Source organism: Crocuta crocuta, unplaced genomic scaffold, assembly GCF_008692635.1.
Source record: "Crocuta crocuta isolate KB4526 unplaced genomic scaffold, BGI_CrCroc_1.0 scaffold333, whole genome shotgun sequence".
Classification (NCBI taxonomy): Eukaryota; Metazoa; Chordata; class Mammalia; order Carnivora; family Hyaenidae; genus Crocuta; species Crocuta crocuta.
In genome coordinates this window covers 3,388,663-3,404,486 of record NW_027532856.1, presented here as the reverse complement: position 1 = coordinate 3,404,486, position 15,824 = coordinate 3,388,663, and the positions used below count along the sequence as shown (strand labels likewise).

At 40.6% G+C, this 15,824-nt stretch overlaps 2 protein-coding genes across 2 annotated transcripts in view; one reads left to right on the top strand and one right to left on the bottom strand.

The window, feature by feature from the left end:
- Window positions 1-875: 875 nt before the first annotated feature.
- PTRH2 (peptidyl-tRNA hydrolase 2) lies at window positions 876-7,752 on the bottom strand. The gene is made up of 2 exons (XM_077745628.1): window positions 7,525-7,752; window positions 876-1,499 (listed from the first exon to the last, which is right to left on the bottom strand). The coding sequence occupies exon 2, from the start codon at window positions 1,497-1,499 to the stop codon at window positions 960-962; it is 540 nt and encodes a 179-aa protein (XP_077601754.1). The 5' UTR covers window positions 7,525-7,752; the 3' UTR covers window positions 876-959.
- Window positions 7,753-7,836: 84 nt separating this feature from the next.
- VMP1 (vacuole membrane protein 1) overlaps window positions 7,837-15,824 on the top strand; it is a 130,388-nt gene continuing 122,400 nt past the window's right edge. The window contains exon 1 of the mRNA XM_077745627.1: window positions 7,837-7,913. The gene's annotated coding sequence lies outside the window, so the exon portion shown is untranslated. The remainder of the gene's footprint in view (window positions 7,914-15,824) is intronic.

The following is a 15,824-nucleotide window of genomic DNA, read 5'->3' as shown; positions in this document are numbered from 1 at the left end:
ATTGGTTCTTCAGGATATGCTCAGTTTAGAAATACTGTCAGGATCTCCCTAAAAGATTTTCATTCAAAAAGCTGTGTAGCTTTTGGGAACTGAAACCAAATCCTTCATATCCTGGCCAGCTGGTGTCACAGTAACTACTGGAATTATGTCATGGTAAGCATATAAAGATCAAAAGGGAAATAAAGATGCCCTTAAATGACTGAACTATCCAGTTCCTTAAGTTCTAGGTAAAGAAACAGTAGGATGTTGGGATGACACACCACATTCACTTCACCGTTACTGTAAATTCTTACATGGGTCCAGTACCATCTTCAAAGTCCATACGAGTCACTCTGCAAGTTTTTCAATGCCTGCATTATTAGGGAAGTTGTGGGTGGGGGAAGTAAAAGGAATTTTTTATAGGCCATGATGTAGAAGCACTACTGAGAATCTTTGGCCAGTGTGGGTCAGAGACATGAATGTGAAATACTGCACAGGTGGGTTAATCCAGAAGGTTAGACTGTAGATCCACTCTGTGGGACTATACCATGATCTATTAATGTTGGCTATCAGTCATCCAAAAAATGATGGCAGGAAAAAAACTGCAGGTTGCATCTAACGGGAATGCCCTTGAACCCTGATCCTTCAAGGGGGTATAGCAATGTTGTCTTGGGGAAGACATTACAGAGATGTAGCCATGCACAGGAAATGCTGTTTCACCCCCTTGTAATCCAATCTGGTTGTGACCAGTTTCTCTCATCGTAAACATTTTTTTTGTTTCAGCAGCTATCACTTGAACTATCAGGACCATTTAACTTTTTTAAGCCCAATATAACCGAGCCAAGTACATGATAGAACAACATGGGAACAGATTTTGATCTCAAAAATACTTAAGGTAGGGGGAGAAATTCAACTTTATTGTTAGAATTTGACAGTTTCAAAACACATTGTGGTGGGATGATCATCACACAAAATTCCACCTAGTAAAGTTTTAGATGACCAGTGACTTTGTCAATTAGATCTGCTGGTCCTGGTCCAATTCCCAGGACAGTTGTAGAACCTGGTGCAATCTGAGTACGTCCAGCATCTTGGATCAAACTTACGGTCAGTCCTAGCACTTTTGCATGGGTCAATAATTCAGCCAGAGTTTCTTCATCAGGGGCTTTGACGACGACTTTGGGCTGGCCACAGTATTCCCACTGTTTGAGCAATTCAGGGTTTCTTCTTTGAATTTGCTTGTAGGCAGAAACAGCAGCATGAGCGCACTGTGCAGCTACTTTCCCTTTTCCCATCTTTAAGTCATTTCGAACTACAAGAATCATTTTGTACTCCCCACTTTCTCCTAAGATGCTTGCTTCACTTCCAGTCTCTGTGTCTGTCTCACTCACTGAGCTTTTGGGGGTCATCCCAAAGCGTACACGGAGGCCCCAGCCCAGGCACATGCCACAAGCAACTCCGGCAGCCAAGCTAAGTGCACCAGGATGAGCCAAATATTCCATCACCAAGGATCTGGAGAGCATCTTAAAAGAAAAAAAAGTTACCACTACAGCAGTGAAAAGTTATAGGCTTATCAGACAAAACACCTTGATTTAAGTACATAAGTGGCAACATTTAAAAACTATTATGAGGTCATCCAGAAAAAGCAAAATATTATTTTGCATATTAATGTACTGTTTTTTCTTCCCTGTGTACTAGGAAAGACTCAAGAATACAGGTAAAGCAGTTCCAATCATTTTGAATCTAAGGAGTATCTATCTAGTTCTTGGATACAATAAAGCTCTGTTTCTCAGTCCTCCCCCTAAGTCTTGTAGAGAAAGGAAATATTCTAATTTACCAAGCTGCCTAAAGGAGCTAAAGACACCAAGAATAACTCATCCCTTCTCTGGAATATAGTGCTTATTTGTGTCTTCATAAGCAATGGTTCTCAGTGGGGATGGTACCAACCCCTCAGAGAAGTTCCTGGTTGTCACAACAATGAACGTAGAGTGAAGCGCACTGCTGACATTTACTAGACCTAAGCATGGAAAAGTTAAGTCTTAAAAAATGAAGATTTCCCCACTGGAAATAATAATAGGTAAAAAACCATCAAATACCTGAGACTAGAACCCAATTTCATTACACAAACACCTGGACACAAAATATTTTTTGCATAGTTCTAAAATACACTGAATTTACCAGAAGTGTAACTACTGTATAAAAGGAAGATCATCCTTTATCCTTTATGTTAGAAATTCTCGTTACCTCGGCAAAGCTATTCATGGTATTTGAATCACCAATAAAACACCTGTATCAGTCTACGGTTGAGGTTGTTATATTCAGAATGCTTCCATGTACAGGCACAAAGAACCATCAGTTTCTACTTCTAGTGGAACAGCATCTAAGCATTTATAATTGAAATTCATGGGACCACCATATTTGTAGTGCTTGTGTAAGCAGTGCCCTTGGATTATGCATTGCATAATCTACATGGCTTAGATGGCAGTCCTGGAATTAAATGAGAATGTGGCACCTGGCTGGCTCAGTCAGTGCAGCATGTGCCTCTTGATCTCAGGATTGTGGGTTCAAGCCCCACGTTGGGTGTAGAGATTACTTCAAATCTTGGAGCGCCTGGGTGGCTGTCGGTTAAGTGTCCAACTTCAGGTCAGGTCTTGATCTCACAGCTCGTGAGTTTGAGCCCCACGTCAGGCTCTACAGACAGCTCTGAGCCTGCTTCAGATTCTGTCTCCAGCTCTTTCTGCCCCTCCCCCACTGACACACTGTCTCTCTCAAATATAAACATTTAAAAAAATAATAAAATCTTTAAAAATTTTAAACAAATGAGGATAGCATAGGGGATTTAAATTTTTTGAGATATCGCGTACTATAAAAGTAACTTTTTTAAAGTGTACAATTTAGTGGTTTTTAATATATCCACAAGATTGTACAACCATCACCACTATTTAATCCCAGAACACTCTCACTGCCTCAAAAAGAAACCCCTTGGGGAGCCTGAGTGGCTCAGTTGGCTGAGCTTTTGACTAGATTTCAGCTCAGGTCACGATCCCAGGGTCATGGGATTGAGTCCTGCAATTGGGTTCCACAGTGAACAGAGTGCCTGCTTGGGACAGATTCTCTCTCTCTCCCTTTGCTCCACTCCCCTGCTTGTGCATGCAAAACAAACAAACAAACAAAAAAAACCCGAACATGTGTAACCATTAGCAGTTGCTTTCCATTTTCTCCACCCCCAGGTCCCTGGCAATCGCTAATCTATTTTACCTATTTTGGACATCCATATAAATCAAACCATTCAATATGTGGCCTTTTGTTTGAAGCTTCTATCACTTAGCATGTTTTCAAGGTTCATCTATGTTGAGGCATGTATCAGTACTTCATTCCCATGTTCTTAATGCTACTCTATTTTGTCTTTCCTAGCAGTCTAGGTGAGGTGACAGTTACTTAGACAAGAGAAGTGGTAACGAAAAAGGAAAGAAGTGGCCAAGGCACATCTGTATGATTTAGTGACTCACTGGAAGTCTTGGTGATAAAAGGGAGAAGTTTAGAATGACCTCGATTTGAACAGATGGAGAAGAGGCACTATTTACGGAAGAGGAGAATTTTAGTGAAACAGCAGGTTTGAAAGTAAAAGATACTGAAATCAGCTTTAGATATATTATACTTGGTGACCAAAAGACACTCTGGTTAGAGATGTCCAACAACAAAGGATAAATCATTTCAGAGGTCAGAAGATAAGCCTAGGCCAGAAATACAGCTTTAAGAAAACAACATATAACTGAGGTTACTGAAGTGACAAAAGTGCATGAGGCCACTGGTAAAAATATACAAAGTAAAGGAAGGGCTAAAACAGAATTCTAAAGAAACAAACATTGAGGGATCAAAGGAGAGTGACATGGAATGTCCAGAGGAAAGAGGGTCACACATTTTAAGGGGTCAGTATCTAGTTTCAGTCCTCTTTCACTGGTATGACTAATATGGTGACAGGGCTGTACTGACATAGTACTTTATGGCTCTAGATGCCTTTTTACAGTAAGAAAAAAATTTAAATTCTTATTAGAACCCACATTTTCTCAGAACGCATCTATCATTTAGTTACGACATGAGGCTTACATATCAGGATTTCTCTCTGGTAATCTAACCACCAGATTCCAAAGTGAATAAATACTCAGTTATGTGAAAATTATATCTATAACCTCCATGTCAACAATTAGAAGGATTTTTCTGCACCAATTTCTAGGCTGCAAAGTAATCAAATATCCTACATACCAGATTCAGGTACTATCTGGAGATGGGGACTGCATATAGAGGACCTATTATGTGTCGTATAACTTGCTCACCCCTTTACTTCTATTATGGTTGCTGTGAAAATTTAAAAAGGCATGAGCCTCATTTTAAAGATGAAAAAATAAGGATCCAAAATAGAAGCTGCTAACCACAATAACATAATTGATAAAAGTAGTATAAAATATACTCATCTTGAGATCATGACAGAAAGCCTCTCATTTTCTGAACTTTATCTAAAAACAGATATATACCAGGGTGCCTGGGTGGCTCGGTCAGTTGAGCGTCCTGACTCTCGATTTCGGCTCAGGTCATGATCTCACATTTCATGAGCACAGAGCCAGCTTAAGATTCTCTTCTCTCTCTCTCCCTTTGCCCCTCCCTTGTTCTCACTCTCAAAAAAACCAAAGAAAAAACAAAACAAAAAACCACCAAAAAACAAATATATACCAGTAAGAGTCAGAAAAAACTGAAAGCAGAAAAAGTTCCAGAAATTATGAAGTTTACTGCTTCTGTACCATACCTCATGAAGTCTCTAATTCTTCCATACTATTACCATTAATATCTAACATTTTTATTCTTTAGGATGTTCTAATCCCGTCAGCCTGATTACATCATTGTCTAATTCCTCCAAGTGTTTCAGCCTCTCCCCCTTTCTGCATATACACTACATATACACTACACACATATCAGTAAACCCAGTGCTGGAGACTAAGGTAAATATAACTATTCTTAGTCTCATGGACAATCCTGGGCAATGAATGCATTGCAAAACAAACATGTCCTGTAAAAATCCTCCTCCTGGTGTGCTCTAATTCCTCCCAGACTAAGCCCCTTTNTTGGCTTTTCTAACCTAAAAAAAAAACCTTTCCCCAATGCTTTTTGAGATGTGGACCACTGTCTGACTTTTCTTTTTCCCTTTACCTACCTCTAAACTTCTTTACCTGCCTCCCTTCCCCATTCAACTGAAATTGCTAAGGACACTTGCTAATTGCCAAGTGTACTTGCCTCTTTTTAGGCCTCACCTTGAGTTTCCCCCACCACTCACTGATAACTGTTCTTCAAACTTTCCGCCCTATAATCCTTTAATCTTTCACCCTACTATCATCCAACCTTTCCGACAGCTTTTTTTCCAGTCTCCTCTAGCTCTGATGTTTGCCTCTGCGTAACACATTTAGCCTTCTTTTCAGTCTATGCCGACACCGTCCAATACAGTATCCATTAGTCATTTATTTAAAAGTAATTAAAACTAAATAAAAATTCTGTTCTTTAATTGCTCTTAGCCGCATTTCAAGTACTCAATAGCTCAACAACTTAAAAGTGGCTAATGGTCACTCTACTGAGCTACAGAATATGAATATTTCCATGAAAGTTCTATTGGATAGTGATGGTCTATATACTCTCTTGCCATCCAATCAGTTGATATTTATGGAAGGCCTACTGTGTACCAGGCACTGTTCTGGACCTTAGAGCACTGAACAAAACAAAGTCTCACTCTTCATGGAGCTGACATCTAATAGAAGGAGCTCATTTACTCCCAAACTGTCATATGCTGAGGACTCCTGACACCTCTCCTGGGCTCCAAACTGGAATTTCCAGCTTCTACTAGAGCACTATGAAGTATTCTAATCTGTATCTTAAACTGAACTCAGTATTTTCCTTTCCCTCTTAAATTTCCTTTTTCTGTATTATTTTTTTCATTATGATTTATTTATTGAGAGACAGAGACAGAGAGCGAGAGAATCCCAAGCAGGCTCCCCACTTGTCAGTGCAGAGCCCAATGCGAGGCTTGCTCCCATGATGAGATCATAACCTGAGCCGAAATCAAGAGTTTGATGCTCAACAAACAGCCATCCATGTGGCCTACCTTTTTCTGTATTCTTGATTTCTGAGTAACCCTGGACTTTTTCTTCACTGGCCTACCACATCATCACCAAACCTTGTTGAATTTATCTGTGTTGAACCTATCTCCTTACCCTTACTACCAGTGCCCTAACATATCCTAGTTCATCCTAGTCCATCTGCAGTTAAAATTATACTTCTTCTTTTTAAAGTTTATTTATTTATTTGGCGGGGGTGAGAGGAGGGCAGAGAGAAAGGGAGAAAGAGAATCCTAAGCAGGCTCCGGGGGGAGCTGCATGTGGACTTCGAACTCACAAAGTGTGAGATCATGACCTGAGAGCTGTAATCAAGAATCTGAAGCTTAACTGACTGAGCCACCCAGGCACCCCTAAAATTATACTTCTAAAACACAAATCTGATCCTGGAATTTACCCTGCTCAAAAACCACCAGATGGGGGCGCCTGGGTGGCTCGGACGGTTTAGTGTTCTACTTCTGATTTTGGCTCAGGTCATGATCTCACCGTTCATGAGATCCAGCTCCGAGCCTGCTTGGGATTCTCTCTCTCTCCCTCTGCCCCTCTCTTGCTTGCTCTCTCTCTCTCTCTCTCTCTCAAAATAAATTAAACTTAAAAATATATCATCAGATAAATGCCTAGAGTATAAAACAGATCCCTTAGCACGAATTCAAAGCACTACAATTTGGTTGCTACCTACTTCTCTTAATCTACTCTCCTGCTACATACTGTACTATCCAGCGACACTAAATTACTAGGTCCCTTCTAAGAGCAATCTCTCCCGGGAATTATTTTCCCTTAAAAACACAAACACACACAACCTTTTCAGCCATGAAGGCGTGGTTCAAACGACACCAGTCTCTGAAGTTTTATCACCCCCCAATCAATCTTATTTACTCTACAGAACTGCTGTAGCAATTACACATAATGACCGTACATCGCGTTTTCAGGAGTCTAGTGCCTGGGATAACAAATTAAAGGATTAAATACTTCTCCGAACATTATAACTGTGTTGCACAGACACATTTTTCTATCATATTCGTGGAAAACCTTTTCTTTCCTTGTAGGATTCCATTCCATACGCTGTGGGTATTCAATAAATATTGAATAGGCCTGCGCGGTATTTTCTAACATTCAGAGCGAGAGCAACCATGCCGCCTGAATGAAGGCTTTGCTTGGGAACTAGAAACTCTCGGTCCTTCTCCTTCCCTGGATCTTGGTCCTTTCTTCCAAATAACGACTGACGGAACAGGAACCGTGGCTCCAGCGTCCACTTGGGCAGAAGACAGTTCACGAAGGAGAAGGTGAAAGGCTCTGGGGAGGAGGTATGTAATGAGGTGGGAAGAAACATTCCAACTGGAGAGAGGATGGAAAACAATCTCTCTCTCCTTAGCCCAGTGAGGAGCCGACTTACCTAGAGACCTCACCACCACCTCCCTCGCGCCGCTTCGTTTTTCCTTTCGCGTAGTGAACACGCTTCTAGCCCCCGGGTTACCTCTTCCGGGGCTCCTTGATAAGTTCCGGATCAAGAACCGCGAGAAGAACAGTCATTCTTCTTCTCGTCCCGCCCACAGGTCCCGAAACTAGACCCGAAGTGAAATACCGCGAAGATGATCGGAGGTTGCAAAAAAGAAAAAGGAACTTTTGTGTTTTGGAGGCGGTCTCCGGAGGGATAGGGGGTGGGAAACGGACCGGAAGTGACGCGAGCGAGTTCCGGTTGGCTGGACCCTAGCGGCGGGTGTGAGAGTCAGACGGGAGCCGCTTCCAGGATACTGAGATCCGGAGAAGCCGGGGTCAGAGCGGGTAGGTAAACCAGCGCATGGAATTGGGGACGAAAGCCTGAGACTAGCCAAGGGCTTGTCTTCTCCCGGAGCTCTCCAGCTTAGATCATGCAGATCTGGGGCACCGTGATTTCGACTTCAAGCAGTGTGTTAGGGCTCTGCTTACTCTGAGCGTCTCAGTCTGGCGGTAGCCAGGTTATCTGGGACACCTCCTCATGGCTGGCTCTCGGTACAGTGAACCCATACACTGGATTTCCTACCATTCGCTCTCAGCGTCGCGGACTTGGAAGCTGTTCTAAGCTTCTGTAGAGTACCCATCTCCTTTTCCTTCCCCGGTACCGAGAACCTCAGAGTAAGTGGAGAAGATCCTCCCTGCTGATGACCAAGCTGTTTCTTCGGACCTGTCAGTTTGGTTCTTGCCCTCCCCAGCCACCAACACATGATACTAAATGCATTCGCTTCAGGCGTGTAAGTGCCATCTAAAGCGTTGGTGGCCAAGGCAGTGGGGCCTTCGCTCCGTTGATCTTTTGCAAAAAAAACCTTCATGTATAGCCGACTACTTTATGAGGGGCAGGGTTTTCTACCTCTTCCAAATTTCTGACACCCACCTCGCCCCCGTTGTTCTATCACAGCGGGGGTACTTGCAGTAAAACCTGGAGATCGGCTTAATCTCTAAAATTCCAAGAAGCCATATGTGGCCCTGTGTCACACTGAGTTTACTTAATGACCTCCAGTAGGTTTAAAGTATTATCTTTGTTTTTATGCAAATCATGCAAAAATCTCATATAGGCTCCGGCACTGTTTACCTATCATGACAGGACACCCCCTTTTCGTAACTTCAGTGTGTTTCAATTCTCCTTTGGGGCTGTTGTCAGAAATTTTGTAGACTGCGCTTACCTTTTGGAGAAGTTTGTACAAGTATTTCTGTGTTGTAATGATAGAGAATTCAATGTTCTGACCGCTACTGCCTCTTAATTGTATTATCATGAGTTGTGATTTTAGTTGTGTATTCTTAGCATAAATGATAATGGTAAGAAATTATTTACTAGGCAACATTTTATGCATTCTAGATTATGTTTTTATTGACCTTTCGAAGAGGGATGGTAGTACCTAGACAAATGTGGCCTACTTGTGTGGGTGTGAAATGATTCTGTAGTAGAAACCTTTTGTATTTTAACTTCTTTGCTTATGTTATTTTAAAACACTAAAGCCTTTTTCTCCACCTAGAGGGCTATATCATACTTGAATAATACAGTTTAATTTCTGTGACTCACATTCCAGAATAAAGGTTGGCAGGTTACCGAACTTTCTGAGCTGGTCTGGATTGTGTTGATAAAAGTACTGCTCACTTTATTTCATAGTGTTCTCACAATGATTAAGTAAGATAGTAAATGGGAAATCACTATATAAAGGAAAATATGGTGATCAGTTTCCTCTGAAAACTGAAAATACATCGGTGCAGAATACTGTTGCTTTGTATCATTTCACAGTTTGATGTTTTATAGTAAGTGTTATTTATCTGAAAATAATATCACACACTTCTGAGATGATCTTTGCCCTACTTTGAACGCAATAAAAGCTACCTAGGAATAGTTTGATACTGCAACCCATTGCATTAGTCACTGTGGTTAATAAGTAGGTGACTAGAAAATGAGTATAGTTTTGCACATTTGATCTTTCTTGGTCATCATGTAATGTCAGTTAAGAATTTCCAAGGGCAGAGGTTGCCTGGGTGGCTCAGTCAGTTAAACATCTGACTCTTGATTTCAGCTCAGGTCATGATCTCATAGTTTGTGAGTTTGAGCCCCAGGTCAAGGCTCAGTGCTGCTAGTGTGGAGCCTGCTTGAGAGTCTCCCTCTTTGTCTTTCTCTCCCTCTCCCCCTTTCCGCCCCTGCCTCGTGCACATGGTCTCTCTCAAAATAAATAAATAAACTTAAAAAAAAAATTTCCGAGTGCAGGGGCACCTGGGTAGCTCGGTTGAGCATCTGACTCGATTTTGGCTCGGGGCACGATCTCACCGTGGGGCTCCATGCTGGGTATGGAGCCTGCTTAAGATTCTCTGTCTTTCAGGGCACCTGGGTGCCCAGTTGGTTCAGTGTCCAACTTTGGCTCAGGTCTTGATCTCATGGTTCCTGGGTTCCAGCCCCTCATTGGGCTCTATGCTGACAGTTCAGAGCCTGGAGCCTGCTTCGGATGCTGTGTCTCCCTCTCTCTCTGCCCCTCCCTTGCTCTCGCTGTGTCTCCCAAAAAATAAAATAAAATGTTACCAAACAAAAATTTCCAAATGCAGAGGAAGGTGAAGTTTTTGGTACTTACATATAGTTAACTGTAGGTTAGAAGTAACTTTACTTACCTCTATTAAGTAAAACACTTTATCATTTCACCAAAATCTACTGAAAGCAATATGTAGTATTAGAAGCAATCTCTGTAATATACAGTTATATTCTTCCCATTTAACAGAGGAAGAATTGGGCCCACAGTCAGTAATTGGCTTGCCTCAGGTAATATGGTTTAGGAAGTGCCAGACCTTGAACCGGAAAAGAAATTACAAGTGTTCTTTCTGTTCTGCCAAGGTTGATTCCAGGCATCTTTTTATGGTTTGGTAATATTTTCTGGTTTGCATCAAAATGGTTTCTTTTATGTATTAAAGGGAATTAGTCCTCTTTAGCTGATTTATTCTTTTTTTATTTTTATTCTTTAATTTTAATTTATTTTTAAGAGAGCGCCAGCAAGGAGGGATAGAGAGAGAGAGACACAGTATCCAAAGCAGGCGCCAGGCTCTGAGCTGTCAGCACAAAGCCCCATGCGGGGCTCAGATTTGTGAACCATGAGATCATGACCTGAGCTGAAGTCGGACCCTTAACTAACTGAGCGACCCAAGTGCCCCCCCTTAGCTGATTTATTCTTGTAAATTCTAGGAAAACAAACACTGTGCTTCCCAAGATTTGCAGTGGAATGGAATAAAGAAAGAAAGAAAATTAGTTCTGTTCTTCAGAACAGTTTTCCTGAGTTCATGCTGCATTACTATCAGATATCAAGGTGTCTTCTTTCTGACAAGTGGAAAAGTCAGGATATCTTTGTAACACGTCTCTATTGAGTAACTGTCGTTGGTAATAAGTAGAAGGATGCTGTATTAATTTCTTTGTTCCTGCTAAAAAAAAATCTCCCCAAGCTGTTTGTAATTTTAATATTCTGACATATTATCTCTTAATCTATTGATTCATTTCTCTATTTTATTTTGGGTAAATAGCTACTGTCGAATAGTTCATCTTTTGTCTTATTGAGAACTGTTTCATTTTCTCCTGATTTCACAAAACCTGTTTAAGTATCTCCTCATTTTTAGAGATTATAGAGCCAAATACTTAATATCGCTGTTCTTTTGCCCAGTGCTTTTTGTTGGCTTTTCTCTCTCTCTCTTTGGTACAGACATAAACTCCAGATTAGAGAATCTTTACTAACCTCAGAAACAAACTTAATGAATTAAGTGATAACATGTTTGTTGTTGTATTAGTTAATAATCTGCTTTCACATATTTGCAAGTATTTTTAGGGGTAAAGTTTTAAAGAGTTTATTGCTTCAAGAAACTCTGTTTTGGAAAGCAACTGTTCAGGGTTTGCCGAACTGATATTACACATTATGTAAACCCTTCGGTAAAGCTCATTTAAAAATATTATCCTCCTTGAAGGTTTTGGAAATTTGAACAGGAGACACTTTTCCTGTGTCAGATAAAAGATTAAGACATTTAAAGCTTAAAGCATTTTTTAATTAAGCAAGGACGACCCATTGAATAATCCTGTCCCAGCTAGTCTAACTGAAATTGCTAAAGAGTTTGTTGGAATTTAGAGATACAAAATCTTTTCAGTATTTCATTGTGATGTTTTCTCTTGTTCTTGAGGCTCTTTAGTTATAACCTTGGCCTTGAGGTGCCTGGGTGGCTCAGTTGGTTAAGTGCCCAACTTCGGTTCAGATCGTGATCTCACGATTCGTTGGTTTGAGCCCCCCATCCATCGGGCTCTGTGCTGACAGCTTAGAGCCTGGAGCCTGCTTCGGATACTGTCTCCCTCTCTCTCTGCCCCTCCCCCTCTGCACTCTGTCTCTCTCTCTCTCTCTCGAAAATAAATAAAACATTTTTTAAAATTAAAAAATAATAACCTTGGTCTTTATAAATTATTTTTTTTGGAAGCACGAGGTAGATATTGTTAAGTGCCAGAGCAATGAAGCTAGATAGCCTTCTTTCAAATTCCAGCTTTTAGGACTGTGCAACCCATGGGCTAGTTACTGGCTTAACCTCTTGCCATTTCAGTTTCCTCCTAACAATGAAGTCAGTACCTGTTAGGGTTAAATGAATAGATGTAAGTAAAGTGTTTGGAATGGCAAATAGTTAATCATGATCGTTATCATCATGCGCCTACTGAGTACTTGCTAAGAGAAAATTCTTTCCCAGCCCTCTTTGAAAACATGTCTTTTTGTTGCTACTTACTTGTCATTGTTTGCACAGTATTAATGAAGAAGCTTCAGTACATAAATTTATATATTTCCTTTCGTGACTATTTTACAACATATGTGAGATTCTTAACCAAATGAGGTATTCTTACAGGCTATTCTTTCAGTTTCTTTGTGTTACTGTTAATAGTTTACATTATCTGTGCAAGCCATAACAGAATTTGAGAATTTAATGTTTAATGATATCTTCTAGCACTTACTTTCTTTGCATGGGAAGATTATTCTGCAATGACATCTATTGCTGTTATCTGTTCATTCATCCAGTCAGGGAACAAAAATCTAAAAATCTTATGTTAGGTCTTTTACCAGGTTTTGGGAAAAACAGTGGGAAGCAAGGACAAACGTATTTTAGTTAGGAGCCTGATAGAGAAAAAAGTAAATACAGAAATGAAAGAATAAACAGTGTAGTAAATATTATGAAGGAAACAAAGGTATGAGAGTTAATGTGGATGTGTGCCTGTTTGAGATTCTGGAACAGTATACCTGGAATATAGTGACATGAAATGAGGTAGGAAACATACTTGTGGTCCAGATTGTATAGAGCATTGCAGGCCATGGTAATGAATTTGGATTTGATTTTGAGCGTAATAGAAAGTCCTTTAGTTTCAAGTAGGGGAGTAATATGATTTATAAGAAGTCCACGCTTGTTCACATGTGAAAGATGAATTGAAGGGGACAAGAATAAAGATGGAAAGAGAAGTTAGAAGTCCATGGCAATAGTCTAAATGAGAGATGAAAATGGCCTGGACCACAGTGGTGGCAAAAAAGTGGAGAGCCGTGGGTGAATACTAAATATATTTGGAATAGGACTGGGTCCTGGATTAGATGAGAAGAGTAAGGAAATGAGAAGAGTCAAGGATGACTGTGCTTCTGGATTTAGTAACTGGGTGGATGATTGTGCGAAGCACTTGGAAAGGGAAGGTTTGGGAAGGACCAGGTTTGTGACAAGAAGGGGGATGGGAATGAGGAAGAAAGGACATGTTAAATTTGAGATGCTTAGGAATCATCCAAATGTGGTATTAGGGACATAGATCTAGAGATCAAGGCCAGAAATACAAAATCAGGCTAGTATTTTAGGGGCGCCTGGGTGGCTTAATTGTTTGTCTCCTACCTCAGCTCAGGACACGATCCTGTGCTTCCTGAGTGCGAGCTCTGCGTTGGCTCTATGCTGACAGCTCAGAGCCTGGAGACTGCTTCAGATCTGTGTCTCCCTCTCTCTCTGCCTCAACCCCACTCACACTCTGTCTCTTTCTCTCTCTCTCTTTCTCTCTCAAAAATAAACATTAAAAAAAATTAAAACAGAACAAATTCAGGCTAGTATTTTAAACTACAGGACCAGATAAATCACTTGGGGTGACTGGGAAGAGGAGAGGGCCCAGGTCAGGTAAAAGAGCTGACAGAGGAGGCCAAAGAGTGTTTGAAGAATAATCAAACACACAAAACTAATAAAACTGGTTACATCTAGCAGAGAGAGTACTAGATAGATGAGGGACAGAGAAGAACTAGATTTTTCACTTTTTTCATATTTATATATACACACACGCATACATATTCGTATATACATAAAATATGTATATATAAAGCATATAAAAGTTTTTACTTATTCAGAATTCTTTTAAGAAAGGAGCAGCTCTGTGAATTCTTACTCTGTGGTCTCAGTGAGACCACACTAAAGTCCGGTAAAGTTAATATTATTTTTTTAATGTTTATTTATTTACTTATTTTTTCAAATAAGTCTTAATTTTAATAAGATCCTCCACATATGAATTCGCTACTAAAAATTGAACTACCACATCAAAAAATTTTTATTACAGTTCCGATTTTTGAAAATCGGAAAATCTAGTCTATGCACCCTGCCCTATTTATAATTATGCTCTAGCCAAACCACCCAGTATTCTCTATATATTCCTCCTGCACAAGTTACTTGGCTTTCAATTTGATGTTAGGTTTTCTTTTCTTTTCGTTTTTTTTTTTTTTTTACCGTTTTTATTTTTGAGACGCACACGCACGGAATCTGAAACAGGCTCCAGGCTCCCAGCTGCCAGCACAAAGCCCTACTCTATAGAGCTCTAGTCAGACGCTTAACCCAAATGAGCCACCCGGGAGCCCCATGTGAGGTCAACCTCTCTTAATGACTTTAGGCTTCTCAAACACATAGCAATACTCAAAACCTCCTAGTGGTTCCTTGGGTCATACCAGAAAGTGGAAATAAAATATATTGAAGTCATTCAAATGCAAGCTACAGGATTCCTCACAAATTACTGGCTTCAAGGTAGAAAAAACAAGACAGAGCTTATATCATGGATTATCAAAATGTTACACAATGTGTCTTAACAGAGCAACTTTCCCAAGCTGCTGCGTACTGATCCTAAAATTACTAGCAAGAAAAAAACAGTATAAAAAGGTTTATGTTTACATTGACTCCGTGTCATAATTATTCTCCATGCTGGGATCCTCAGAAGGATCTTTATGATACAGGCAATAATGACATCTACGTCTAAATATTTCCACTCTTGATTCATCTGCGGAACGCTGGTTGAAGTAGTGATGGTTTTTAATAAACCACATCAGCCTTTCCATTCTTTCTTTCTAAGCAGTTAACAAAGTCCTTGCTCAACCCCTCCTCCTGTTGCTGAGTCCACAAGCCCTTGTGGTTTCTTCTCGCTGTCTTGCTGTTGGGGTGGATATTCTGGGAGAGGGGAAGGGAGTTTGATACTAGGGTCGAGGGCCAATTTACTAAGGTTCTTTATTAATACTTTGGAGATAGTTTGAGAGGCAGCTGAGCCTTCCTGGGAATTCTCTTCACTGGCCATCTGAGAAGATTCTGGGCTACAGGATAATGCTTTGTTGGCAAATCCATTGAAAGCCTAATCGCAGACCAAAGGTCCTTCTAGATCTTTGGATTCCAGTGGAAGGTGATTCTCAAGACTCAAGTGGATTGCAAGGTAGTCTGGAAAGCATGATATAGCCCAGATAGAGCAAGAAAAACCGAAACTCCAACAAATCGTGACAAAAGAAAGGACAAACCTCCTAATGTTTATTTTTGAGAGAGAGCTAGAGACAGAGCACTAGTGGGGGAGGGGCAGGGGGAGGGGGAAACCCAGAATCCAGGGCAGGCTCCAGGCTCTGAGCTGTCAGCGCAAGAGCCCCATGTGAGGCTTGAACTCAAACTGTGAGATCATGACCTGAACTGAAATCGGACACTTAACAGAGCCACCCACGCGCCCCTAAAGTCCAATAAAATTGAAATCATTGCTCTGACTAGCTACTTCCTTATTGTTGAGTCTGATTCCTTCCAGAAACCTTCAGGTCTCCACATTGCAAAAAGCATTTAATCAAGAGAATATACAAGGTTCTCCTGCCCCTTATAAATTTTTAAGATCTACTTATAGGAGATACTAGTACTGCTTCTATGGAGCAGAAGATTTTT

Coding starts and splice junctions, on each gene's coding strand:
- PTRH2 (XM_077745628.1), bottom strand. CDS start 1,499: ATGCTCTCCAGATCCTTGGTGATGGAATATTTGGCTCATCCTGGTGCA.